Source organism: Chiloscyllium plagiosum, unplaced genomic scaffold (assembly GCF_037043375.1).
Source record: "Chiloscyllium plagiosum isolate Xiang-an unplaced genomic scaffold, Cpla_swu_hap1 HiC_scaffold_2, whole genome shotgun sequence".
Lineage (NCBI taxonomy): Eukaryota > Metazoa > Chordata > Chondrichthyes > Orectolobiformes > Hemiscylliidae > Chiloscyllium > Chiloscyllium plagiosum.
Window position 1 is genome coordinate 79,450,668 of NW_028270140.1, and position 27,107 is coordinate 79,477,774.

General features: G+C 50.7%; 1 protein-coding gene across 1 annotated transcript in view; it reads right to left on the bottom strand.

Annotated features, from left to right (window-relative positions):
* Positions 1–26,825, bottom strand: part of gramd2b (GRAM domain containing 2B) — a 180,839-nt gene extending 154,014 nt beyond the window's left edge. Inside the window, exon 1 of the mRNA XM_087998049.1 lies at positions 26,721–26,825. Within this exon, the coding sequence (XP_087854175.1) occupies positions 26,721–26,726 (6 nt within the window). The 5' untranslated portion in view covers positions 26,727–26,825. The remainder of the gene's footprint in view (positions 1–26,720) is intronic.
* Between the last annotated feature and the right edge of the window lie 282 nt (positions 26,826–27,107).

Sequence of the window (27,107 nt, forward strand, 5' to 3'; positions counted from 1 at the left end):
ACAGTTGAGGAGAAAGTGAGGATTGCAGATGCTGGAGATTAGAGCTGAAAATGTGTTGCTGGAAAGGTGCAGCAGATCAGGGAGCATCCAAGTAACAGGAGAATCGAAGTTTCGGGCATAAGCCTGATGAAGGGCTTATGCCCGAAACGTCGATTCTCCTGTTCCACAGAGGAAAGTTGAGTCCAGCTCAGGGGAGAATGAGCCTAGCGCAGGGGTAAGTGAACCCAGTGCAGGGGAGAGTGAGCCCAGCACAGGGGAGAGTGAGTCCGCATAGGGGAGAGTGAGACCAGCACAGGAGACAGTGAGCCCAGCATAGGGGAGAGTGAGCCCAGAGTTAGGGAGAGTGAGCCCAGCACAGGGGAGAGTGAGCCCAGTGTAGGGAAGAGTGAGCCCAGCGTAGGGGAGAGTGAGCCTAGCACAGGGGAGAGTGAGCCCAGCGTTAGGGTGAATTAGCCGAGTGCAGGGCAGAGGGAGCCCAGTGCAGGGGAGCGTGAGCCCAGCTCAGGGGAGCGTGAGCCCAATACAGGGGAAAGTGAGCCCAATACAGAGGGAAGTGAGCCCAGTACAGGGGAGAGTGTGTCCAGCGTTAGGGAGTGTGAGCCCAGCGTTAGGGAGAGTGATCCCAACGCAGGGGAGAGTGAACCCAGCCCAGAGGAGAGTGAACCCAGCTCAGGGGAAAGTGAGACGAGTACAGTGGAGAGGGAGCCCAGCGTTAGGGAGAAATAGCCCAGCACAGGGGAGAGTGAACCCAGTACAGAGGAGAGTGAACCCAGCGCAGAAGAGAGTGAACCCAGCGCAGGGGAGAGTGATCCCAGCACAGAGGAGAGGTGAGCCCAGCTCAGGGTAGAATGAGCCCAGCGCAGAGGAGAGTGAACCCAGTGCAGGGGAAAGTGAACCCAGTGCAGGGGAGAGTGAGCCCAGCTCAGGGGAGAGTGAGCCCAGCGCTGGGGAGAGTGAGCCCAGTATGGGGGAGAGTGGGCCCAGCGCAGGGGAGAGTGAACCCAGTGCCAGGGAGTGAGCCCAGGCAAGGGGAGAATGAGCCCAGCTCAGGGGAGAATGAGCCCAGCGCAGGGGCGAGTGAGCCCAGCGCAGGGTAGAATACGCCCAGCTCAGGGGAGAGTGAGTCCAATGTAAGGGAGAGAGAGCCCAGTGCAGGGGAGAGTGAGCCCAACACAGGGGAGAATGAGTCCAGCGCAGGGGAGAGTGAGCCCAGCACAGGGGAGAGTGAGCCCAGCGTTAGGGAGAATTAGCCCAGTGCAAGGCAGAGGGAGCCCAGCGCAGGGGAGAGTGAGCGCAGCATAGGAGAGCGTGAGCCCAGCGCAGGGGAGACAAAGCCCAATACAGGGGAGAGTGAGCCCAGTACAGGGGGGAGTGAGCCCAGTACAGGGGAGAGTGTGTCCAGCGTTTGGGCGAGTGAGCACAGCGTTAGGGAGAGTGAGCCCAGCGTTAGGGAGAATGAGTCCAGCACTGTGGAGAGTGAGCCCTGCGCAGGGTAGAGTGAGCCAAGCACAGGGGAGAGTGAGTCCAGCGCAGGGAAGAGTGAGCCCAGTACAGGGGAATGTGAGCCCTGTACAGAGGGGAGTGAGCACAGTACTGGGGAGAATGTGTGCAGCGTTAGGGAGAGTGAGCCCAGCATTAGGGAGAGTGAGTCCAGCGCAGCAGAGCGTGAGCCCAGTGCAGTGGAGAGTGAGCCCGGTGCAGGGGAGAGTGAGCCCACCATAGGGGAGAGTCAGCCCAGCGCAAGGGAGAGTGAACCCAGCATTAGGGAGAATTTGCCCAGCGCAGGGGAGAGTGAACCCCAGCGCAGAGGAGAGTGAGCCCAGCTCAGGGCAGAATGAGCCCAACTCAGGGGAGAATGAGCCCAGCGCAGGGGAGAGTGAACCCAGCGCAGAGGAGAGTGAGCCCAGCTCAGGGGAGAGTGAGCCCAACACAGGGGAGAATGAGTCCAGCGTTAGGGAGAATTAGCCCAGTGCAGGGCAGAGGGAGCCCAGCACAGGGGAGAGTGAGCCCAACATCGGGGAGCGTGAGCCCAGCGCAGGGGGGACAAACCTAATACAGGGGAGAGTGAGCCCAGTACAGGTGGGAGTGAGCCCAGTACAGGGGAAGAGTGTACCCAGCGTTAGGTACAGTGAGCCCAGCGTTAGGGAGAGGGAGCCCATCATAGGGGAGCGTGAGCCCAGCACAGGGGAGCGTGAGCACAGCGCAGTGGAGAGGGAGCCCAGCGCAGGGGAGAATGAGTCCAGCGCAGTGGAGAGTGAGCCCGGTGCACGGGAGAGTGAGCCCAGCGCAGGGGAGAGTGAACCCAGCTCAGGGGAGAATGAGCCCCGCGCAGGAGAGAGTGAACCAGCGCAGAGGAGAGTGAGCCCAGCGCAGGGGAGAGTGAGCCCAGCTCAGGGGAGAGTGAGCCCAGCGTTAGGGAGAATTAGCCCAGTGCAGGGCAGAGGGAGCCCAGTGCAGCGAGCGTGAGCCCAGCACAGGGGAACGTGAGCCCAGCTCAGGGGAGAGTAGGCCATGCTCTTGGGAGAATGAGCCCAGTACAGGGGAGCGTGAGCACAGCACAGGAGAGTGAGAGCCCAGGGCAGGGTAAAATGAGCCCAGCTCAGGGAAGAGTGAGTCCAATGTAGGGGAGAGAGAGCCCAGTGCAGGGGAGAGTGAACCCAGTGCAGAGGAGAGTGAGCCCAGCGCAGGGTAGCGTGAGCACAGCACAGAGAGGAGTGAGCCCAGTACAGGGGAGAGTGAGCCTAGCACAGGGGAGAGTGAGCCCAGTGTTAGGGAGAATTAGCCCCGCGCAGGAGAGAATGAGCCCAGCTCAGGGGAGAGTGAGCCTAGCACAGGGGAGAGTGAGCCCAGCATTATGGAGAATTAGCCCAGCGCAGGGCAGAGGGAGCCCAGCACAGGGGAGCATAAGTCCAGCGCAGGGGAGCGTGAGCCCAGTACAGGGTATAGTGAGCCCAGTACAGAGGGGAGTGAGCCCAGTACAGGGGAGAGTGTGTCCAGCGTTAGGACGAGTGAGCCCAGCGTTAGGGAGAGTGAGCCCAGCACAGGGGAGCGTGAGTCCAGTACAGTGGAGAGTGAGCCCAGCGTTCGGGAGAAATAGCTAGCACAGGGGAGAGTGAACCCAGTGCAGGGGAGAGTGAACCCAGCGCAGAGGAGAGTGAACCCAGTACAGTGAGCCCAGCGTAGGGGAGAGTGAGCCCAGCCCAGCGCAGGAGAAAGTGGACCGAGTGCAGGGGAGAGTGAGCCCAGCACAGGGGAGAGAGAGTCAGCATAGGGGAGAGTGAGACTAGCACAGGAGAGAGTGAGCCCAGCGTAGGGGTAGTGAGCCCAGCGTTAGGGAGAGTGAGCCCAGCACAGGGGAGAGTGAGCACAGCGTAGGGGAGAGTGAGCCCAGCGCAAGAGAAAGTGAACCCAGTGCAGGGGAGAGTGAGCACAGTGCAGGGGAGCGTGAGCCCAGCACAGGAGAGCGTGAATCCAGCGCAGGGGAGAGTGAGCCCAGTACAGGGGAAAGTGAGCCCAGCACAGAGGGGAGTGAGCCCAGTACAGGGGAAAGTGAGCCCAGCACAGAGGGGAGTGAGCCCAGTACAGGGGAAAGTGAGCCCAGCACAGAGGGGAGTGAGCCCAGTACAGGGGAGAGGGTGTCCAGTGTTAGGGCGAGTGAGGCCAGCATTAGGGAGAATAAGCCCAGCACAGGGGAGAGAGAGTCAGCATAGGGCAGAGTGAGACCAGCACAGGAGAGAGTGAGCCCAGCGTAGGGGAGAGTGAGCCCAGCGTTAGGGAGAGTGAGCCCAGCATAGGGGAGCGTGAGCCCAGCGTTAGGGAGAGTGAGCCCAGCATCGGGGAGCGTGAGCCCAGTGTAGGCGAGCGTGAGTCCAGCGCAGTGGAGAGCGAGCCCAGTGCAGGGCAGAGGGAGCCCAGCACAGGGGAGCATGAGCCCAGCACAGGGGAGCGTGAGTTCAGCGCAGGGGAGAGTGAGCCCAGTACAGGGGAAAGTGAGCCCAGTACAGAGGGGAGTGAGCCCAGTACAGGGGAGAGTGTGTCCAGCATTAGGGCGAGTGAGCCCAGCATTAGGGAGAGTGAGCCCAGCAGAGGGGAGCGTGAGCCCAGTGCAGTGGAGAGTGAACCCAGCGCAGAGGAGAGTGAGCCCAGCACAGGGGAGAGTGAGTCCGCATAGGGGAGAGTGAGACCAGCACAGGAGAGAGTGAGCCCAGCATAGGGGAGAGTGAGCCCAGAGTTAGGGAGAGTGAGCCCAGCACAGGGGAGAGTGAGCCCAGTGTAGGGAAGAGTGAGCCCAGCGTAGGGGAGAGTGAGCCTAGCACAGGGGAGAGTGAGCCCAGCGTTAGGGTGAATTAGCCGAGTGCAGGGCAGAGGGAGCCCAGTGCAGGGGAGCGTGAGCCCAGCTCAGGGGAGCGTGAGCCCAATACAGGGGAAAGTGAGCCCAGTACAGAGGGAAGTGAGCCCAGTACAGGGGAGAGTGTGTCCAGCGTTAGGGAGTGTGAGCCCAGCGTTAGGGAGAGTGATCCCAACGCAGGGGAGAGTGAACCCAGCCCAGAGGAGAGTGAACCCAGCTCAGGGGAAAGTGAGCCGAGTTCAGTGGAGAGGGAGCCCAGCGTTAGGGAGAAATAGCCCAGCACGGGGAGAGTGAACCCAGTACAGAGGAGAGTGAACCCAGCGCAGAAGAGAGTGAACCCAGCGCAGGGGAGAGTGATCCCAGCACAGAGGAGAGGTGAGCCCAGCTCAGGGTAGAATGAGCCCAGCGCAGAGGAGAGTGAACCCAGTGCAGGGGAAAGTGAACCCAGTGCAGGGGAGAGTGAGCCCAGCTCAGGGGAGAGTGAGCCCAGCGCTGGGGAGAGTGAGCCCAGTATGGGGGAGAGTGGGCCCAGCGCAGGGGAGAGTGAATCCAGCGCCAGGGAGTGAGCCCAGGCAAGGGGAGAATGAGCCCAGCTCAGGGGAGAATGAGCCCAGCGCAGGGGCGAGTGAGCCCAGCGCAGGGTAGAATACGCCCAGCTCAGGGGAGAGTGAGTCCAATGTAAGGGAGAGAGAGCCCAGTGCAGGGGAGAGTGAGCCCAACACAGGGGAGAATGAGTCCAGCGCAGGGGAGAGTGAGCCCAGCACAGGGGAGAGTGAGCCCAGCGTTAGGGAGAATTAGCCCAGTGCAAGGCAGAGGGAGCCCAGCGCAGGGGAGAGTGAGCGCAGCATAGGAGAGCGTGAGCCCAGCGCAGGGGGGACAAACCTAATACAGGGGAGAGTGAGCCCAGTACAGGTGGGAGTGAGCCCAGTACAGGGGAGAGTGTGCCCAGCGTTAGGTACAGTGAGCCCAGCGTTAGGGAGAGGGAGCCCATCATAGGGGAGCGTGAGCCCAGCACAGGGTAGCGTGAGCACAGCACAGTGGAGAGGGAGCCCAGCGCAGGGGAGAATGAGTCCAGCGGAGTGGAGAGTGAGCCCAGAGCAGGGGAGAGTGAGCCCAGTGCAGGGGAGAGTGAGCCCGGTGCACGGGAGAGTGAGCCCAGCGCAGGGGAGAGTGAACCCAGCTCAGGGGAGAATGAGCCCAGCGCAGGGGAGAGTGAACCAGCGCAGAGGAGAGTGAGCCCAGCGCAGGGGAGAGTGAGCCCAGCGCAGGGGAGAGTGAGCCCAGCTCAGGGGAGAGTGAGCCCAGCGTTAGGGAGAATTAGCCCAGTGCAGGGCAGAGGCAGCCCAGTGCAGCGAGCGTGAGCCCAGAACAGGGGAGCGTGAGCCCAGCTCAGGGGAGAGTAGGCCATGCTCTTGGGAGAATGAGCCCAGTGCAGGGGAGCGTGAGCACAGCACAGGAGAGTGAGAGCCCAGGGCAGGGTAAAATGAGCCCAGCTCAGGGAAGAGTGATTCCAATGTAGGGGAGAGAGAGCCCAGTGCAGGGGAGAGTGAACCCAGCGCAGAGGAGAGTGAGCCCAGCGCAGGGTAGCTTGAGCCCAGCACAGAGAGGAGTGAGCCCAGTACAGGGGAGAGTGAGCCTAGCACAGGGGAGAGTGAGCCCAGTGTTAGGGAGAATTCGCCCCGCGCAGGAGAGAATGAGCCCAACTCAGGGGAGAGTGAGCCTAGCACAGGGGAGAGTGAGCCCAGCATTATGGAGAATTAGCCCAGCGCAGGGCAGAGGGAGCCCAGCACAGGGGAGCGTAAGTCCAGCGCAGGGGAGCGTGAGCCCAGTACAGGGTATAGTGAGCCCAGTACAGAGCGGAGTGAGCCCAGTACAGGGGAGAGTGTGTCCAGCGTTAGGACGAGTGAGCCCAGCGTTAGGGAGAGTGAGCCCAGCACAGGGGAGCGTGAGTCCAGTACAGTGGAGAGTGAGCCCAGCGTTCGGGAGAAATAGCTAGCACAGGGGAGAGTGAACCCAGTGCAGGGGAGAGTGAACCCAGCGCAGAGGAGAGTGAACCCAGTACAGTGGAGAGTGAGCCCAGCGTAGGGGAGAGTGAGCCCAGCACTGGGGAGAGTGAGCCCAGCGCAGGAGAAAGTGGACCGAGTGCAGGGGAGAGTGAGCCCAGCACAGGGGAGAGAGAGTCAGCATAGGGGAGAGTGAGACTAGCACAGGAGAGAGTGAGCCCAGCGTAGGGGTAGTGAGTCCAGCGTTAGGGAGAGTGAGCCCAGCACAGGGGAGAGTGAGCACAGCGTAGGGGAGAGTGAGCCCAGCGCAAGAGAAAGTGAACCCAGTGCAGGGGAGAGTGAGCACAGTACAGGGGAGAGGGTGTCCAGTGTTAGGGCGAGTGAGGCCAGCATTAGGGAGAATAAGCCCAGCACAGGGGAGAGAGAGTCAGCATAGGGCAGAGTGAGACCAGCACAGGAGAGAGTGAGCCCAGCGTAGGGGAGAGTGAGCCCAGCGTTAGGGAGAGTGAGCCCAGCATAGGGGAGCGTGAGCCCAGCGTTAGGGAGAGTGAGCCCAGCATCGGGGAGCGTGAGCCCAGTGTAGGCGAGCGTGAGTCCAGCGCAGTGGAGAGCGAGCCCAGCGCAGGCCAGAGGGAGCCCAGCACAGGGGAGCATGAGCCCAGCACAGGGGAGCATGAGCCCAGCACAGGGGAGCGTGAGTTCAGCGCAGGGGAGAGTGAGCCCAGTACAGGGGAAAGTGAGCCCAGTACAGAGGGGAGTGAGCCCAGAACAGGAGAGAGTGTGTCCAGCGTTAGGGCGAGTGAGCCCAGCATTAGGGAGAGTGAGCCCAGCAGAGGGGAGCGTGAGCCCAGTGCAGTGGAGAGTGAACCCAGCGCAGAGGAGAGTGAGCCCAGCACATGGGAGAGTGAACCCAGCACAGAGGACAGTTGAGGAGAAAGTGAGGACTGCAGATGCTGGAGATCAGAGCTGAAAATGTGTTGCTGGAAAGGTGCAGCAGATCAGGGAGCATCCAAGTAACAGGAAAATCGAAGTTTCGGGCATAAGCCTGATGAAGGGCTTATGCCCGAAACGTCGATTCTCCTGTTCCACAGAGGAAAGTTGAGTCCAGCTCAGGGGAGAATGAGCCTAGCGCAGGGGTAAGTGAACCCAGTGCAGGGGAGAGTGAGCCCAGCACAGGGGAGAGTGAGTCCGCATAGGGGAGAGTGAGACCAGCACAGGAGAGAGTGAGCCCAGCATAGGGGAGAGTGAGCCCAGAGTTAGGGAGAGTGAGCCCAGCACAGGGGAGAGTGAGCCCAGTGTAGGGAAGAGTGAGCCCAGCGTAGGGGAGAGTGAGCCTAGCACAGGGGAGAGTGAGCCCAGCGTTAGGGTGAATTAGCCGAGTGCAGGGCAGAGGGAGCCCAGTGCAGGGGAGCGTGAGCCCAGCTCAGGGGAGCGTGAGCCCAATACAGGGGAAAGTGAGCCCAATACAGAGGGAAGTGAGCCCAGTACAGGGGAGAGTGTGTCCAGCGTTAGGGAGTGTGAGCCCAGCGTTAGGGAGAGTGATCCCAACGCAGGGGAGAGTGAACCCAGCCCAGAGGAGAGTGAACCCAGCTCAGGGAAAAGTGAGCCGAGTACAGTGGAGAGGGAGCCCAGCGTTAGGGAGAAATAGCCCAGCACGGGGAGAGTGAACCCAGTACAGAGGAGAGTGAACCCAGCGCAGAAGAGAGTGAACCCAGCGCAGGGGAGAGTGATCCCAGCACAGAGGAGAGGTGAGCCCAGCTCAGGGTAGAATGAGCCCAGCGCAGAGGAGAGTGAACCCAGTGCAGGGGAAAGTGAACCCAGTGCAGGGGAGAGTGAGCCCAGCTCAGGGGAGAGTGAGCCCAGCGCTGGGGAGAGTGAGCCCAGTATGGGGGAGAGTGGGCCCAGCGCAGGGGAGAGTGAACCCAGTGCCAGGGAGTGAGCCCAGGCAAGGGGAGAATGAGCCCAGCTCAGGGGAGAATGAGCCCAGCGCAGGGGCGAGTGAGCCCAGGGCAGGGTAGAATACGCCCAGCTCAGGGGAGAGTGAGTCCAATGTAAGGGAGAGAGAGCCCAGTGCAGGGGAGAGTGAGCCCAACACAGGGGAGAATGAGTCCAGCGCAGGGGAGAGTGAGCCCAGCACAGGGGAGAGTGAGCCCAGCGTTAGGGAGAATTAGCCCAGTGCAAGGCAGAGGGAGCCCAGCGCAGGGGAGAGTGAGCGCAGCATAGGAGAGCGTGAGCCCAGCGCAGGGGAGACAAAGCCCAATACAGGGGAGAGTGAGCCCAGTACAGGGGGGAGTGAGCCCAGTACAGGGGAGAGTGTGTCCAGCGTTTGGGCGAGTGAGCACAGCGTTAGGGAGAGTGAGCCCAGCATTAGGGAGAGTGAGTCCAGCGCAGCAGAGCGTGAGCCCAGTGCAGTGGAGAGTGAGCCCGGTGCAGGGGAGAGTGAGCCCACCATAGGGGAGAGTCAGCCCAGAGCAAGGGAGAGTGAACCCAGCATTAGGGAGAATTTGCCCAGCGCAGGGGAGAGTGAACCCAGCGCAGAGGAGAGTGAGCCCAGCTCAGGGCAGAATGAGCCCAACTCAGGGGAGAATGAGCCCAGCGCAGGGGAGAGTGAACCCAGCGCAGAGGAGAGTGAGCCCAGCTCAGGGGAGAGTGAGCCCAACACAGGGGAGAATGAGTCCAGCGTTAGGGAGAATTAGCCCAGTGCAGGGCAGAGGGAGCCCAGCACAGGGGAGAGTGAGCCCAACATCGGGGAGCGTGAGCCCAGCGCAGGGGGGACAAACCTAATACAGGGGAGAGTGAGCCCAGTACAGGTGGGAGTGAGCCCAGTACAGGGGAAGAGTGTGCCCAGCGTTAGGTACAGTGAGCCCAGCGTTAGGGAGAGGGAGCCCATCATAGGGGAGCGTGAGCCCAGCACAGGGGAGCGTGAGCACAGCGCAGTGGAGAGGGAGCCCAGCGCAGGGGAGAATGAGTCCAGCGCAGTGGAGAGTGAGCCCAGAGCAGGGGAGAGTGAGCCCAGTGCAGGGGATAGTGAGCCCGGTGCACGGGAGAGTGAGCCCAGCGCAGGGGAGAGTGAACCCAGCTCAGGGGAGAATGAGCCCAGCGCAGGGGAGAGTGAACCAGCGCAGAGGAGAGTGAGCCCAGCGCAGGGGAGAGTGAGCCCAGCTCAGGGGAGAGTGAGCCCAGCGTTAGGGAGAATTAGCCCAGTGCAGGGCAGAGGGAGCCCAGTGCAGCAAGCGTGAGCCCAGCACAGGGGAGCGTGAGCCCAGCTCAGGGGAGAGTAGGCCATGCTCTTGGGAGAATGAGCCCAGTGCAGGGGAGCGTGAGCACAGCACAGGAGAGTGAGAGCCCAGGGCAGGGTAAAATGAGCCCAGCTCAGGGAAGAGTGAGTCCAATGTAGGGGAGAGAGAGCCCAGTGCAGGGGAGAGTGAACCCAGTGCAGAGGAGAGTGAGCCCAGCGCAGGGTAGCGTGAGCACAGCACAGAGAGGAGTGAGCCCAGTACAGGGGAGAGTGAGCCTAGCACAGGGGAGAGTGAGCCCAGTGTTAGGGAGAATTAGCCCCGCGCAGGAGAGAATGAGCCCAGCTCAGGGGAGAGTGAGCCTAGCACAGGGGAGAGTGAGCCCAGCATTATGGAGAATTAGCCCAGCGCAGGGCAGAGGGAGCCCAGCACAGGGGAGCGTAAGTCCAGCGCAGGGGAGCGTGAGCCCAGTACAGGGTATAGTGAGCCCAGTACAGAGGGGAGTGAGCCCAGTACAGGGGAGAGTGTGTCCAGCGTTAGGACGAGTGAGCCCAGCGTTAGGGAGAGTGAGCCCAGCACAGGGGAGCGTGAGTCCAGTACAGTGGAGAGTGAGCCCAGCGTTCGGGAGAAATAGCTAGCACAGGGGAGAGTGAACCCAGTGCAGGGGAGAGTGAACCCAGCGCAGAGGAGAGTGAACCCAGTACAGTGGAGAGTGAGCCCAGCGTAGGGGAGAGTGAGCCCAGCACTGGGGAGAGTGAGCCCAGCGCAGGAGAAAGTGGACCGAGTGCAGGGGAGAGTGAGCCCAGCACAGGGGAGAGAGAGTCAGCATAGGGGAGAGTGAGACTAGCACAGGAGAGAGTGAGCCCAGCGTAGGGGTAGTGAGCCCAGCGTTAGGGAGAGTGAGCCCAGCACAGGGTAGCGTGAGCACAGCGCAGTGGAGAGGGAGCCCAGCGCAGGGGAGAATGAGTCCAGCGCAGTGGAGAGTGAGCCCAGAGCAGGGGAGAGTGAGCCCAGTGCAGGGGATAGTGAGCCCGGTGCACGGGAGAGTGAGCCCAGCGCAGGGGAGAGTGAACCCAGCTCAGGGGAGAATGAGCCCAGCGCAGGGGAGAGTGAACCAGCGCAGAGGAGAGTGAGCCCAGCGCAGGGGAGAGTGAGCCCAGCTCAGGGGAGAGTGAGCCCAGCGTTAGGGAGAATTAGCCCAGTGCAGGGCAGAGGGAGCCCGGTGCAGCGAGCGTGAGCCCAGCACAGGGGAGCGTGAGCCCAGCTCAGGGGAGAGTAGGCCATGCTCTTGGGAGAATGAGCCCAGTGCAGGGGAGCTTGAGCACAGCACAGGAGAGTGAGAGCCCAGGGCAGGGTAAAATGAGCCCAGCTCAGGGAAGAGTGATTCCAATGTAGGGGAGAGAGAGCCCAGTGCAGGGGAGAGTGAACCCAGCACAGGGGAGACTGAGCCCCGTGCAGGGGAGAGTGAGCCCAACACAGGGGAGAATGAGTCCAGCGCAGGGGAGAGTGAGCCTAGCACAGGGAGAGTGAGCCCAGCATTCGGGAAATTAGCCCAGTGCAGGGCAGAGGGAGCCCAGCGCAGGGGAGAGTGTGCCCAGCATAGGGGAGCATGAGCCCAGCGCAGGGGAGAGTGCGCCTAGCACAGGGAGAGTGAGCCCAGCATTCGGGAAATTAGCCCAGTGCAGGGCAGAGGGAGCCCAGCGCAGGGGAGAGTGTGCCCAGCATAGGGGAGCGTGAGCCCAGCGCAGGGGAGTCAAAGCCCAATACAGGGGAGAGTGAGAGCAGAACAGCGGGGAGTGAGCCCAGTACAGGGGAGAGTGTGCCCAGCGTTGGGGGAGAGTGAGCCCAGCGTTAGGGAGAGTGAGCCCAGCACAAGGTAGCGTGAGCGCAGCACAGGGGAGCGTGAGCCCAGCACAGGGGAGCATGAGACCAGCGCAGTGGAGAGCGAGCCCAGCGCAGGGGAGAATGAGCCCAGCGCAGGGGAGAGTGAGCCCAGCGCAGGGGACTGTGAGCCCAGCACAGGGGAGAGTGAGCCCAGCGTTAGGGAGAATTAGCCCAGCGCAGGGCAGAGGGAGCCCAGCACAGGGGAGTGTGAGGCCAGCACAGGGATGCGTGAGTCAAGCGCAGGGGATAGTGAGCCCAGTACAGGGTAAAGTGAGCCATGTACAGAGGGGAGTGAGCCCAGTACAGGGGAGAGTGTGTCCAGTGTTACGGCGAGTGAGCCCAGCATAAGGGAGAGTGAGCCCAGCACAGAGGAGCGTGAGCCCATGGCAGGGGAGAGTGAGCCCAGCGCAGAGGAGAGTGAGTCAGCATAGGGGAGAGTGAGACCAGCATAGGAGAGAGTGAGCCCAGTGTAGGGGAGAGTGAGCCCAGCGTAGGGGAGAGTGAGCCCAGCACAGGGGAGAGAGACCCCAGTGTTAGGGAGAATTAGCCCAGTGCAGGGCAGAGGGAGCCCAGCGCAGGGGAGTGTCAGCAAAGCACAGGGGAGCGTGAGTCCAGTGCAGGGGAGAGTGTGTCCAGCGTGAGGGAGAGTGAGCCCAGCGTTAGGGAGTTTGAGCCCAGCACAGGGGTGCATGAGCACAGTGCAGTGGAGAGTGATCCCAGCGCAAGGTAGAGTGAACCCAGCCCAGAGGAGAGTGAGCCCAGCTCAGGGGAGAGTGAGCCCAGTGCAGGGGAGAGTGAGCCCAGCGCAGGGGAGAGTGAGCCCAGTGCAGGGGAGAGTGAGCACAGGGCAGGGGAGAATGAGCCCAGATCAGGGGAGAGTGAGCCCAGCGGGGGGTGAGTGAGCCCAGCTCAGGGGAGAGTGAGCCATGTTCTGGGGAGAATGAGCCCAGTGCAGGGGAGCGTGAGCCCAGCGCAGGGGAGCGTGAGCCCAGCGCAGGGGAGCGTGAGCCAGTGCAGGGTAGAATGAGCACAGCTCAGGGGAGAGTGAGTTCAATGTAGGGGAGCCTGAGCCCAGTACAGGGGGGAGCGAGCCCAGTACAGGGGAGAGTGTGTCCAGCGTTTGGGCAAGTGAGCCCAGCACAGGGGAGCGTGAGTTCAGTGCTGTGGAGAGTGAGTCCAGCGTTAGGGAGAATGTGGATTAGTGGTGCTGGAAGAGCACAGCAATTCAGGCAGCATCCGAGGACAGACAAAATCGACGTTTCGGGCAAAAGCCCTTCATCAGGAATAAAGGCAGAGAGCCTGAAGCATGGAGAGATAAGCTAGAGGAGGGTGGGGGTGGGGAGAGAGTAGCATAGAGTACAATAGGTCAGTGGGGAAGGAGATGAAGGTGATAGGTCAGGGAAGAGAGGGTGGAGTGGATAGGTGGAAAAGGAGCTGGGCAGGTTGGACAAGTCCGGACAAGTCGAGTTGCTGTAGGTTAGAAACTAGGATGAGGTGGGGGAAGGGGAAATGAGGAAACTGTTGAAATCCACATTGATGCCCTGGGGTTGAAGTGTTCCGAGGCGGAAGATGAGGCGTTCTTCCTCCAGGCGTCTGGTGGTGAGGGAGCGGCGGTGAAGGAGGCCCAGGACCTCCATGTCCTCGGCAGAGTGGGAGGGGGAGTTGAAATGTTGGGCCACGGAATGGTGTGGTTGATTGGTGCGGGTGTCCTGGAGATGTTCCCTAAAGCGCTCTGCTAGGAGGCGCCCAGTCTCCCCAATGTAGAGGAGACCGCATCGGGAGCAACGGATACAATAGATGATATTAGTGGATGTGCAGGTAAAACTTTGATGGATGTGGAAGGCTCCTTTAGGGCCTTGGATGGAGGTGTGGGCACAGGGTCGTAGGGGGGCGTGGACCTGACCAGGTAGTCACGGAGGGAACGGTCTTTGCGGAAGGCGGAGAGGGGTGGGGAGGGAAATATATCCCTGGTGGTGGGGTCTGTTTGGAGGTGGCGGAAATGTCGTGCCAAAGAGAGTTCATCAATAACCATTCAGTATCACTCATTACTTCAACTCCCTACCCGACTCCCCCTGAGCTCCCCTATCGATTAACTAACTAATGTGATCTTGCCCTCTTTATTTCTAGAACACCTCCTTTTTGTTTATTCTAACCTCAGGTCCAGAGGTTTCTTCAAAACAGATTCAACCATTTCGCTGGAACCTTTGCTAACCCTTCTCTTAACTTTTGTGCAGTCCCTGTCTTGCCAGTACTATCAATTTAGTCGGTCATGGCTTGCCTCTGGGTCAGAACCTTGTAAGTCCAAGTCCAACTCCAAGATTCCAGCTCAAAAATTAAGGTTGAAATTCCAGTTCTGTCACTTAGATGACATGCCACCTACCCATGCATTTGGGTATAAAAAAAACCTCCTATAACACTATTTCAAAGAGGAGTTGGGAATTATCACCATTGTCTTGGCAAATATTTATTCACCAATCAACATGATGAAAAGATAAATTACTTGGTTATTATCACATTGCTGTTTATGCAAACTTGCTGTGCACAACTTGACTGTTGAGTTTCCTATATTGCAATATTGTCTGTAATATATTACGGGATGACCTAGAGTAGTGAAGAGTACTAGAGACATGAAAGACTTTGAATCACATTAGGGCATGTGGAGATGTTGAAGGTGTCATAACTGCAATATTCTCTTGTGAAATTAGATCAGATAGCTCATTTTAATGTGTTAACTAGAATGTCCATTCAACCTAGTTACCTGGTAGCAGTGAGTAGTGTGAAACAGCTTTAATAACATTGAGCTACTGTATTTTGTTTTCTATAAGAACTTAATTATAAGTTGCTTGATTTATATCAGTGTTAGATAGGAATGATGTTTAGATGGTTGGTGAAAGCCACATGTGGTGATCTAATTCTACAAGTGAAATTGTTCCTCATTTCTTCATTGATGGATAATACTGTTATAAAATATTCATGTTGTTGCAGCAATGACTCTTGTTTATTCAGAGAAATTAATGATAGAAAGATTTATATTATATGCTTTGTTATCACTCCTATTGTGATATAAATGACTACCAATATTTGTCATTTCTTAATTCCACCCAAACAGATTCTGCATTTTGTTCTTCTGAACTAAGATCCTCTCTCACTAATGTGAATCTGTGCACTGATCCTATTTCTTGCTAACAGCACTATGTCACCTCTTATTTCTTCATGCCTGTTTCTCTTTAATACCAAATATCCTTGAATATTTGAATTTCAGCCTTGGCCACTCTTCAGTCACATATCCATAAAGGCAGCCAGATCATACCTATTTGCTTCTATCTATGCAATTAATTCACCTACTTTGTTATGAAAGCTACATGGATTCAAATCTATACCTTGAATTATGCCTTTTAAACATTATTCTGTTGTGTACTCTGCTGCCGGTATTGAATTTGGCTATCTTCTGCTATAATTTACTGTTTTCTACTTCCATCTGCTTTCGAAGATATGAAGATATTTCAGATTCAAAACCCTACATGCTTGGTGTATATGTGTGTGATATATATTATATTTATATATTACCTGCGCTGAGAGACTACTTACTCTGAATGAGCTGTTAATCAAGAGACTGTTCTACTTGGGGAAGAAGAACAGTTGAGAGTCCTGTTAGGATTGTCTAAATACACTTTCTGTTTTATACACAATGTCTGTAGTGACATTACAATATTTGATTGCTACCTGAAAATTAATTGATACTTTCTTTTCTCGTTATACATGTCACAAGTACTATAGAACACGTTTATTGGCATGGCTGATGGAACAAGAAACCATAGTGGATTTCAAGGAGGAATTAGATATATTTATGTCAACAAATGGGACACAGTTATTAGAAATGCCCCAAGGGAGTACCGTGTATAGGTGAGGTAGATGTTACCGAGGTAGAGTGAGTCTTAGGTCCAACCATCTTCTTCAACGACCTTTTCTCCCTCAATAGGTCCAAATTGGGATTTTTGTGGATGATTGAACAATGTTCAGCACCACTGAAGACTCTTTAGTTACAGAAGCAGTCCATTACAGAGAGATCTGGGCAACATCCAAGCTTAGGTTGACAGGTGTGAGTAATATATGTGCCACACAAGTACCACGCAATGACCATCTCCAACAACAGAAAATCAAGCCACTCGATATTCAGTGGTGTTACCATCACTGAATTCCTTACAATCAGAACCCTGAAGGCTACTGTTGACGAACTGATCAGGACCAGTCATATAAATACAATGGCTACAAGAACAGGTCAGAGACTAGGATTACTGCACTGAGTAACTTAGTTCCTGACTTGCTAAAGTCTGTTCACCATTTACAAAGCACAAGTCATGAGTGTGATGGAATATTCTTTGGTTGACCTTATGAGTGTAACTGCAGCTATATTTAAGAAGCTTGATGCCATCTAGGAAAAAGAACCCACTTGATTGGCACCATATCCACAAACATTCAGTCCCTCCAGCATTAATGCTCAGTAGCAAAACTGTACCATACATGAGATGCACTGCAGTCATTTTCCAAGGATCCTTAGACAGGAACTTCAAAACTCAATTGTCTTACCTTCCAGAAAGACAAGAGCAGCAGATTCATGGAAACCACATGAAAATTCATGTCTAAGCTACTCACTCTTACGACTTTAAAATATATCGCAGTCCCTTGAATACAGCTGCGTTAAAATCCTGGAACTTCCTCCCAAATGGCATTGTAGGCCTAACCACACCATATGGACTGCAGCAGTTCAAGAAGGCAGCTCAGCACTGCCTTCTCAAGGGCAACTAGAGAGGGTCAATAATGCTAGCTCAGACAGTGAAATCCACATCTCTTGAATGATTTTTTTTTAAAAGATGGAGGCAAATGAAATCTTCTGTCTGAAATAAATACCGCAGATACATAAAGAGAGTGTTGCATAGAATATGTACAGTGAAGGCCTGAAATAAGTTGATAACTGATGGTAATCATTGTTAAATGCTTTCCTTTTGATTCTGTGGACCTTTACAATGCACAATTGATGTTTTTGAAGCTGTATTTGCTAACCTAGCTGTGATTTATTGCTGTTCTATGAACATGAAATTGGAGCCAATGGGTACAAATGTGAAACAGAAATTTTTCATAAACAGAATGCCTGAGATATACAATACCAAATCCATCCTAAACACACAATTTTCATGCATAATCAGATATCTCCTGACATTGTTCACAGTGATTCAGACAAAATAGTGTTCTATTACATTAGGTGTAATATCAACAATATGTGATAAAGTTTAGAGGGAAGTAAATGTCATATTTAAAGGGAAATCAGGAGAAGACTTAATATTTGACTAGGTAAAAACAATGACTGCAGATGCTGGAAACCAGATTCTGGATTAGTGGTGCTGGAAGAGCACAGCAGTTCAGGCAGCAATAATATTTGACTAGCAGACTTGCTATGGCATTGTTGACACTGTGCCTCAGGATATACTTGCTGAGAACAGTAGGACGTAGAGGTCAACTATAGTGATTTTAATGAGGTCAGCCAGATCGACCATATTGAATATGAGGTCCCTGATTGGGGCTGTTAATATGGTCTAGTGAGTCCTGGATGACAGATAAGAATAGGAGTTTCAGACCTCCTGTTCACTATGAGAATGGGTTCTGATGGAGCTAGGTTAGTGTCAAGGAGTCGCCACACATAAAGGGTGATTTGGTGATGGGATATTGGCCTCTGTGGAGTTATTTCAGTGGCAACAAGAGAAAAGCATGCTCCTGAAGAAATTTGTTCACAACAGTTGATTTTAAAATGGGGTAGCATTTCTGGCATCATGCCATTGTTTGGGAAGCTTAACTTGTTCAATCCTGCCATCCAAGACTGCAGCTGGTATGTGGAAAGAATGTATTATTTTCTCTGGGTAAATGACATTGGGGCAGATGAAAAGTAAGGAGTAATTCTCCTGACAGCTTGTGGAACTGCAGCTTTTTTGGTTATTAGGAGCCTTATTTGCCTGAGGTGCCAGATACTAAAACCTTTTAAACTTTGATGGATTTGCTTAAGAAATATTGTGACCCCAAGTCTCTTCTAATTCCAAGATGCTATTGATTTTACTTGGCAATTCAAGAACCAGGGGAATCCGTATTGGGATTTTTGACGAGGTTAAGATGACTGGCAGAGGCATTTGATTTTGATTTAACCGTTAATGAGATGCTGGGAGATTGTTTGGTATGTGGGGACAATGATGTAACCATGCAAAAGCACCTGCCAGCTGAAGCCCAACTAGCCTTCAAACAAGTACTACACTGGCTTTATCATTGAAAAATATGGCAAGCAAGGCAGCCTATGAGTAGAACCACAGGAGATGTGGGAGATAGCAAACAAGTACTTTGCATCACTGTTTGCAGTGGAGAAGGATATGGAAGATAGAAAACTTGGGGAATTAAATAATGACATCTTGAAGAATGTCCATATCACAGGGGAGGAGGTGCTGGACGTCTTAAAGTGCATAAAGGTAGATAAATCCCTGGGACTTGATCAAGTATGTCTTAGAACTCCGTGGTAAGCTACGGAAGTGATAGCTGGGCCCCTTCCTGAATTATTTGTACCATTGATAGCAACAGTGTCCACCAGAAAACTGGAGCTTAGCTAATGTGGTGCCATTATTTAGGGTAATGTGGTAAGAAATGACAGGGAATTATAGATCAGTGAGCCTGGCATCAGTGGTGGGCAAGTTGTTGGAGGGAATCCTGAGCGACAGGATTTACATGTATTTGGAAAGGAAAGGATTGATTAGGGAAAGTCAATATGGCATTCTGCGTGGGAAATTGTGTCTCACTAACTTGTTTGAGTTTTTTGAAGAAGTAACAAACAGCACTGATGAAGGCAGAGTAGTGGACATGATTTATATGATCTTCAGTAAGGCGTTCAAGGTTCCTCATGGTAGACTGGTTAGCAAGGTTAGTTCACATGGAATACAGGAAGGAATAGGCATATGGCTGCAGAAATGGCCTGAAGGTAGGAGATGGAGGATGGTAGTAGAATGTTGCTTTTCAGACTGGAGGCCTGTGATAAGTGGAGTGCCGCAAGCATCGGTGCCATTTATATAAATTTTTGTTATTTATATAAATGATTTTGATGTGAACATAGGAGGTATAGTTAGTAAGTTTACAGATGACAATAAAATTGCAGTTGTTGTGGACAGCGAAGAAGGTTTCCACAGAGTAGAACGGGGCCTTGAACAGATGGGCCAATGGGCCAAAGACCGGCAGGTGGAATTTAATTTAGATAAATGTGAGGTGCTGCATTTTGGAAAGGCAAATCAGGGCAGAACTAATACATTTAATGATAAGGTCTTGGGGAGGGTTGCTGAACAAAGGGACCTTGGAGTGCAGGTTCAAAGTTCATAGAGTCATAGAGATGTACAGCATGGAAACAGACCCTTCAGTCCAACCCGTCCATGCCGAACAGATATCCCAACCCAATCTAGTCCCATTTGCCAGCACCTGGCCCATATCCCTCCAAACCCTTCCTATTCATATATCCATCTAAATGCCTCTTAAGTGTTGCAATTGTACCAGACTCCACCACTTCCTCAGGCAGCTCATTCCATACACGTACCACCCTTTGTGTGAAAAAGTTGCCATGTAGATCTCTTTTATATCTTTCCCTGCTCACCCTAAACCTATGCCCTCTAGTTCTGAACTCCCCGACCCCAGGGAAAAGACTTTGCCTATTTACCCTATCCATGCCCCTCATAATTTTCTAAACCTCTATAAGATCACCCCTCAGCCTCCAATGCTCCAGGGAAAACAGCCCCAGCCTGAACAGCCTCTCTCTGTAGCTCAAATTCTCCAACCCTGGCAACATCCTTGTAAATCTTTTCTGAACCCTTTCAAGTTTCACAACATCTTTCCGATAGGAAGGAGACCAGAATTGCACGTAATATTCCAACAGTAGCCTAACCAATGTCCTGTACAGCCGCAACATGACCTCCCAACTCCTGTACTCATTACTCTGACCTATAAAGCAAAGCATACCACACTCCTTCTTCACTATCCTATCTACCTGTGACTCCACTTTCAAGGAGCTAAGTACCTGCACTCCAAGGTCTCTTTGTTCAGCAACACTCTCTAGGACCTTACCATTAAGTGTATAAGTCCTGCTAAGATTTGCTTTCCCAAAATGCAGCACCTCGCATTTATCTGAATTAAACTCCATCTGCCACTTCTCAGCCCATTGGCCCATCTGGTCAAGATCCTTTTGTAATCTGAGATAACCCTCTTCGCTGTCCACTACACCTCCAATTTTGGTGTCATCTGCAAACTTACTAACTGTACCTCTTATGCTCGCATCCAAATCATTTATGTAAATGACAAAAGGTAGAGGGCCCAGCACCAATCCTTGTGGCACTCCACTGATTACAGGCCTCCAGTCTGAAAAACAACCCTCCACCACCACCCTCTGTCTTCTTCCTTTGAGCTAGTTCTGTATCCAAATGGCTAGTTCTCCCTGTATTCCATGAGATCTAAAATTGCTAACCAGTTTCTCATGGGGAGCCTTGTCAAACGCCTTACTGAAGTCCATATAGATCACATCTACTGCTTCGCCCTCATCAATCCTCATTGTAACTTCCTCAAAAAATTCAATCAAGTTTGTGAGACATGATTTCCCATGCACAAAGCCATGTTGACTATCCCGAATCAGACCTTGCCTTTCCAAATACATGTATATCCTGTCCCTCATGATTCCCTCCAACAACCTGCCCACCACTGAGGTCAGGCTCACTGGTCTATAGTTCCCTGGCTTGTCCTTACCACCCTTCGTAAACAGTGGCACCACTTTTGCCAACCTCCAGTCTTCCGACACCTCACCTGTGACTATCGATGATACAAATATCTCAGCAAGAGGCCCAGCAATCACTTCTCTGGCTTCCCTCAGAGTTCTAGGGTACACCTGATAAATCCCCAGGTCCTGGGGATTTATCTGCCTTTACCCATTTCAAGACATCCAGCACTTCCTCCTCTGTAATCTGGACATTTTGCAAGATGTCACCATCTATTTCCCTCCAGTCTATATCTTCCATATCCTTTTCCACAGTAAATATTGATGCAAAATACTCATTTAGTATCTTCCCCATTTTCTGGGGCTCCGCCTTGATGATCTTTGAGGGCCCTATTCTCTCCTTAGTTACACTTTTGTCCTTTATGTATTTGTAAAAACTCTTTGGATTCTTCTTAATTCTATTTGCCAAAGCTATTTCATGCCCCTTTTTGCCCTCCTGATTTCCCTCTTAAGTTTACTCCTACTTCCTTTATATTCTTCTAAGGATTCACTCGATCTATCCTGTCTATACCTGACAATATGCTTCCTTTTTTTTAACCAAACCCTCAATTTCTTTAGTCATCCAGCATTCCCTATATCTATCAGCCTTTCCTTTCACCCTGACAGGAATATACTTTCTCTGGATTCTTGTTATCTCATTTCTGAAGGCTTCCCATTTTCCAGCTGTCCCTTTACCTGCAAACATCTGCCCCCAATCAGCTTTTGAAAGGTCTTGCCTAATACCGTCAAAATTGGCCTTTCTCCAATTTAGAACTTCAACTTTTCGATCTGGTCTATCCTTCTCCATCACTATTTTAAATCTAATAGAATTATGGTCGCTGGCCCCAAATTGCTCCCCCACTGACACCTCAGTCACCTGCCCTGCCTTATTCTCCAAGAGTAGGTCTGGTTTTGCACCTTCTCTAGTAGGGACATCCACATACTGAATCAGGAGATTGTCTTGTACGCACATAAAAAAATCCTCTCCATCTAAACCTTTAACACTATGGAAGTCCCAGTCTATGTTTGGAAAGTTAAAATCCCCTACAATAACCACCCTATTATTCTTACAGATAGCTGAGATCTCCTTACAAGTTTGTTTGTCAATTTCTCTCTGACAATTAGGGGGTCTATAATACAATCACAATAACGTGATCATCCCTTTCTTATTTCTCAGTTCCACCCACATAACTTCCCTGGATGTATTTCCAAGAATATCCTCCCTCACCACAGCTGTAATAGTATCCCTTATCCCAAATGCCAGTCCCCCCTCCTCTCTTGCCTCCCTTTCTATCCTTCCTGTAGCATTTGTATCCTGGAACATTAAGCTGCCAGTCCTGCCCATCCCTGAGCCATGTTTCTGTAATTGCTATGATATCCCAGTCCCATGTTCCCAACCATGCCCTGAGTTCATCTGCCTTCCCTTTTAGCCCCTTTGCATTGAAATAAATGCAGTTTAATTTATTCGTCCTACCTTGTCCCTGCCTGCCCTCACTGTTTGACTCACTTCTCTTCTCAACCAGTCTCAGATTGATCTCTTTCCTCACTATCTCCCTGGGTCCCAGCCCCCCCCACACCTTACTGGTTTAAATCTTCGCGAGCAGCTCTAGCAAATTTCGCTGCCAGTATAACTGCCATCCATCACATACTGTTGCTGTTGCAAATTCCTCATTGCGTCTAACTGCCTCTCCAACTGATCCATTTGATCTGATAAGATTCGCATTCAACTGCATTTATGGCAGTTATAATCCGCAGTAACCCTTAAACTCTCTTTAAACTCCCACATCTGACAAGAAGTACATATCACTCTCCTAAAGGCCATTTTTCCTCCTTCACAATCTACAGACCCAGAAAATAACACCATCTTATTCCTCTACAAAACACTGCTCCAGGTTAAATTAATAGTTATGGCTCATATTTTAAGTTTAATCAAGAGACATATCTCCAAAAACATATAATCAAGAAAGAACCCGCTCTAATCACTACTGCAGTCTTTCTCTTAGACAGACTTAAAACAACGATTAACTTATCTGATTCTGTGCTGTGAACTTCGCCCAAACAGGTTTCTCCAAGATCAGTTGTGAATTTCACTGTTTGTTAATTTTCCCAGATGCTCTCTGATGTCCAGTGATACATGAATTCGAAACAGCAAAGTTAGTAACTGTGCAGGTTCTCTCTCTCTCTCTCTCCTGCACTGTCCTCACCATGTGCTTCCTTTGTCTCTTCTTCTCCCTTTTAAAACTCCTGTTGTTTTGACTTTTTTTTCCAAAGTTCCAAAACAATGCAGCAGCATATAAAACAGTAATTGCTGCTCCTGGAATTCGAGGAAATCACCTCCAACACCTAAAAATACCTCAAAAAAGGAGCAGCCTGTTACTGCCAGAAATTTTTCCCATCCTCCATCTTGGATTACCCAGAATGACTTATTGGACTTTAGCTCCATTGTGGCTAATTGTGACATTCCATGGAGCATGAAATCTCTCCCCTTTCAAGATGAGAGAATTCATGGGTGGCATGGTTGCGTCACAGCGCCAGGGATCAGATTCGATTCCAGCCTTGGGCGATTGTCTGTGTGGAGTTTGTACATTCTCCCCGTATCTGCGTGGATTTCCTTCAGGTTGTCCAGTTTCCTCCCACAGTTCAAAAGTGTGCATGCTAAATTGCTCAAAGGGTTCAGGGATGTGTAGGATAGGTACATTGATCAGGGGAAATGTAGAGTAACAAGGGAATGGGTATGGATGGGTTACAGTGTGGTCTTGTTGGGCCAAAGGGCCTGTTTCTACACTATAGGAATTCTAATTCTAATTCTAATTCATCCTCTCATCCTTGCCAATCCACCAGTATCCTTGCAGTTTCTAGCACCCCCAGCCCAGACTGCTGTCAATGCTGTAATGATGCAGTCTGAAACAGAGTCTTCTGGGCATGGCTACTCAAAATTGCCCCTAAGGGCACCTTAACTCTGATTAAGGTTACTGGTAACAGACATGAATCATTTGATTGGCAGCTGGATAGAAAGGACTACCTATATTGTAACGTCAATGAATGGGAAAATAGAATAAGAGGGGTCAGTAATCAGGGGGACATAGATTTAAGGTAAGAGGTGGAGGCTAAGAGGAGAGTTGAGGAGAATCATTTTCCAATCAAAGGGTGGTGGGTGTCCAGAACTCATTGCCTGAAAGGATAGTTAAGTCAGAAACACTTATAACATTCAAGCAGTGTTTAGATATTCATTTGCACTGCTCTAGCCTCCAAGGCTATGGTCCAAAGCTGGAAAATACGATCTGAGTAGTCGGATTTTTATTGACCAGCTCAGACCAGTTGTGCGCTGTATACATTTGAGTCTTTGAAATAATCAAACAATTAACATGTAAATGGATCATGATCCCTTTAAGTAGAGATGATAGAGGATATTGATATTTTTAGATCAGCCTGTTTAGAGATGTTATGATACTCCTCTGGAGCAGGTGTGACTTGAAGCCAGGCATTTTGGCCCAGAGATGGGGATACTACCACTGAACTGCAAGACCCCCCCGCCCCGCCCCGCGCGCGCGCCCTCCCCCCCGTCCAGATGAAGATTGTCTTTTTTCATACAATGGAGGGCATTTCACACAATTTAGCATTATTTCCAGCTGTGCAAGGCCTAAGTTTACGATGAAGATCAAAAATGGCAGTACACTGACATCACATTGATATGTGATGCACACTGTTTGAAGTTACAAACTTCCTCCTCTGCCTGCTCCATATTCATTAAATGTTTGCATATGTACCACTTCACAAATACTCCATTTGATAAACTTCATTTCACAAGTAGGCACACACATTGCAAACGCAATAAAGAAAGTCCAAAACCAAACCCAATTTCTTACCCCTTAGGCAGAAGGTATAAAGTAATAATTATTCCAAGTACAATAATACTATCAGTGGTAGCCTATCAGAGCAAGCAATAAACACATACTTGCTTTATGCTGTACACTATCATTTGGTTGTCAGCTATATCTGTTATTTATACATTAAAACTGTACAAAGGTCTGGTTCACCTTCCTTCTGAATCTTCTTTGTCATAGAAAGAAATAAGCAATCATGTGACTTCGTAAAACTAGAATTAAAAATAATATATTTTCCTGCTGTTGTCTCCAATTGCACTGACTCCAACTGCACTGACTCATAAGGTGTGAAGCGGCATTTTTGTGAAGTCATAATAGTGCCATAAACCTTTGAATTGGCGGACAGGATTTGGGATGTAGCAGTCCTATGCATAGCTTAGACAAATCCAACGTTTTCTGGTCGCAAGATGAAGGTGAGGTATGATTCAAACAGCTGGAAAACTCAAATTCACCAGAGTAGTTTAAACTGAGGGCTGAGTGGCCTAAGAGCCTTAATCTGCAATATTGAAATCACATTGACAGAGCATTCGTCAGTGGTTTTGCAGGGTGCAGACAGTGTATTTAAGTCTAATGGTTTGAAGTGTTTAAACCCCTCACTTGTTAAGTGGAAAACAACAGCTTGTCAAAAGATTTTAAAAAGTCTGGTAGACTACTTTAATTGACAGACCATATGATTCAGGTTAGTCAAAACAATTATAGACATTGCACAGATAGTAGAGGTCTTTTCTGACATTCCCAAGGGTGATTATGATGCAATTATGAATGCTTGGCCAGGTTTCAAATGCTACAATAACCTGAGCAAGGTCTTTTGTATTCACTGTTCCAAATGGCTATTAAAAGTTTAGTTGTGTTTGATGTTTAGTCTATGAAGTTTGCTTGTTTTATTTATAAAAGATTAACTAACTTACAACATGTAAAATAAGTCTGATTTAAAAAAGGACTTGAATGAGTCTCATAAAGAGGATTTTTTTTATTATCAAGTGTATGAGTAAAAACCCTATTTTGGATTATTAAAATTTTATTTTTTTTCATACATTTCCACATAGCTTCTGAAACCTGTCCCTTGTGTAGAGTGAGTAAGTGGCTAATGAGAGAGATGGGTAATAGGTAGGGTAATAAATTGAAATAGACTGTAATTGGTTATGTGAGAGTAAATTGAAAGAGTTAATCTGGAGATAGTATAGAATATGAGAGTTTATGCAAGGTTGGTTGGGATTTCATGCGTTGTGATGAAAGTGGCATGGAGGTATGAATGGAGTGGAGATGTCATGGGGCATGCATTGACATGATTGTTTGTTGGAACTTTGGGGCTGTGAGAGATGGGACCTAAAGAGGCTAAGAGCATCTAAACCAACTGAGATGATGTTCCAGAGAATAGAAACAGGACTTACTAACCAGCCTGCCTAGAGCTTTTGCCCGAAACATTGATTCTCCTGCTCCTTGGATGCTGCCTGACCTGCTGTGCTTTTCCAGCACCACACTCTCAACTCTAATCTCCAGCATCTGCAGTCCTCACTTTTGGCTAGTATCCTGTGGCTATCAAGGATTTGCTCTCCGGGTCAGCTGGGCCAGAAAATTGAGTCTAATAAGGATGTTTAAACCAAGGCCGGTCTGCTAAGTTTCCCAATTTGAGCTAGTCACCTTGGTATCAAAAATCCAGGTTGTGTTTTCAATGGCTCAGAGCAGCACCTTGTTTGAACTGCTGCTGAATTTGACATTGATTTTTAGAAATGCAAATTTTGGTGTTCATTTAGTGCTGCAAATATTTAACTTGCACTTCAGAATAAAAATACTGCCTGAGCTTCAGATTACTCTTATCAATGTTGTTAAATCTGCTGCAGCTTGCAAAACTAAAATATAGCCCCTGGCACTTAACACAGTCACAATGTGATTTGCAATCTAAATGTCCAGATAATTTTGTTTGATTTGAATTGTAATCCCCATGAGTTCTAGAATTCTGTTACATAAAATGACCTTTTACTGTGATAGTTAACTCTCAGATTGTAGATAGTATAAAAAGTAATGCACAAAACAGAGCCCATGAGCAAATGTTAAAACATAGTTATAGAAATGTATTCTTGTTTAGCACTCTTTTAGATCTATCTTCTTATTTACTTTAATACTTTGTGAAATTTTAATATTATTTGGCTCAGGATCATTTACAAATACGGTATAATTACTTAAAGTTTTTTATAGACTGGTTAGGTCCCATAAGCCTTGCCAAATTTACAGTGTCTATGTTTAAAGGTTTGTGGATTCCTGTTTCTATTTTCTTTAACTTTGAAATGTAGTATTTTTGGCTGTTTAATGTATCTGTTAATATGCCAACAAACCTAAATCTATTTCTTTGCTCATAAATTTTCTCCTAAGTATGAGTTATAAATATTATATAGAAATCTCTATGTACACTACAAACAAAATGAATAATTACAAATGTCAATGAAGGAATATTGCATTAATATAAATATTTGCAGAATTAACCAATTCCTGTGGGTACATTTTAGTTTAATGTAATTGATTTCCTCTATAAACATAAGGAATAAACCTCACCTGCATAAATCCTTCCTAGGTTTCAGGATAGCAAAAACATTGTACTTTACTTTATAGTTCATCTTCTTTGCAATAGCCTTCACTTTAGGCTTGTCTGACACTTTTACATTCAGAAGTCCAGAATAAATTTCATAACAGTCAGTGAATGATGTCAGCAGCAGGTGACTATGTCCTTGGGAAAGATATTTCTGCAGCTCCTTGATCTGCTTATGACACAGTAAATCCTTTGTTTTAAGTCACCTAAGATAAGAAGTTCGTATAATGCAAACTGTGACCCCATTTTCAAAACTTCACATTCTGCTGCTATTTTAAACTCTGACTTAAGTCTTACTCTATTTATATAGGAGGTATTTGAGTTGGTCCAAACTAAGTTGGTTGTTTAATGGA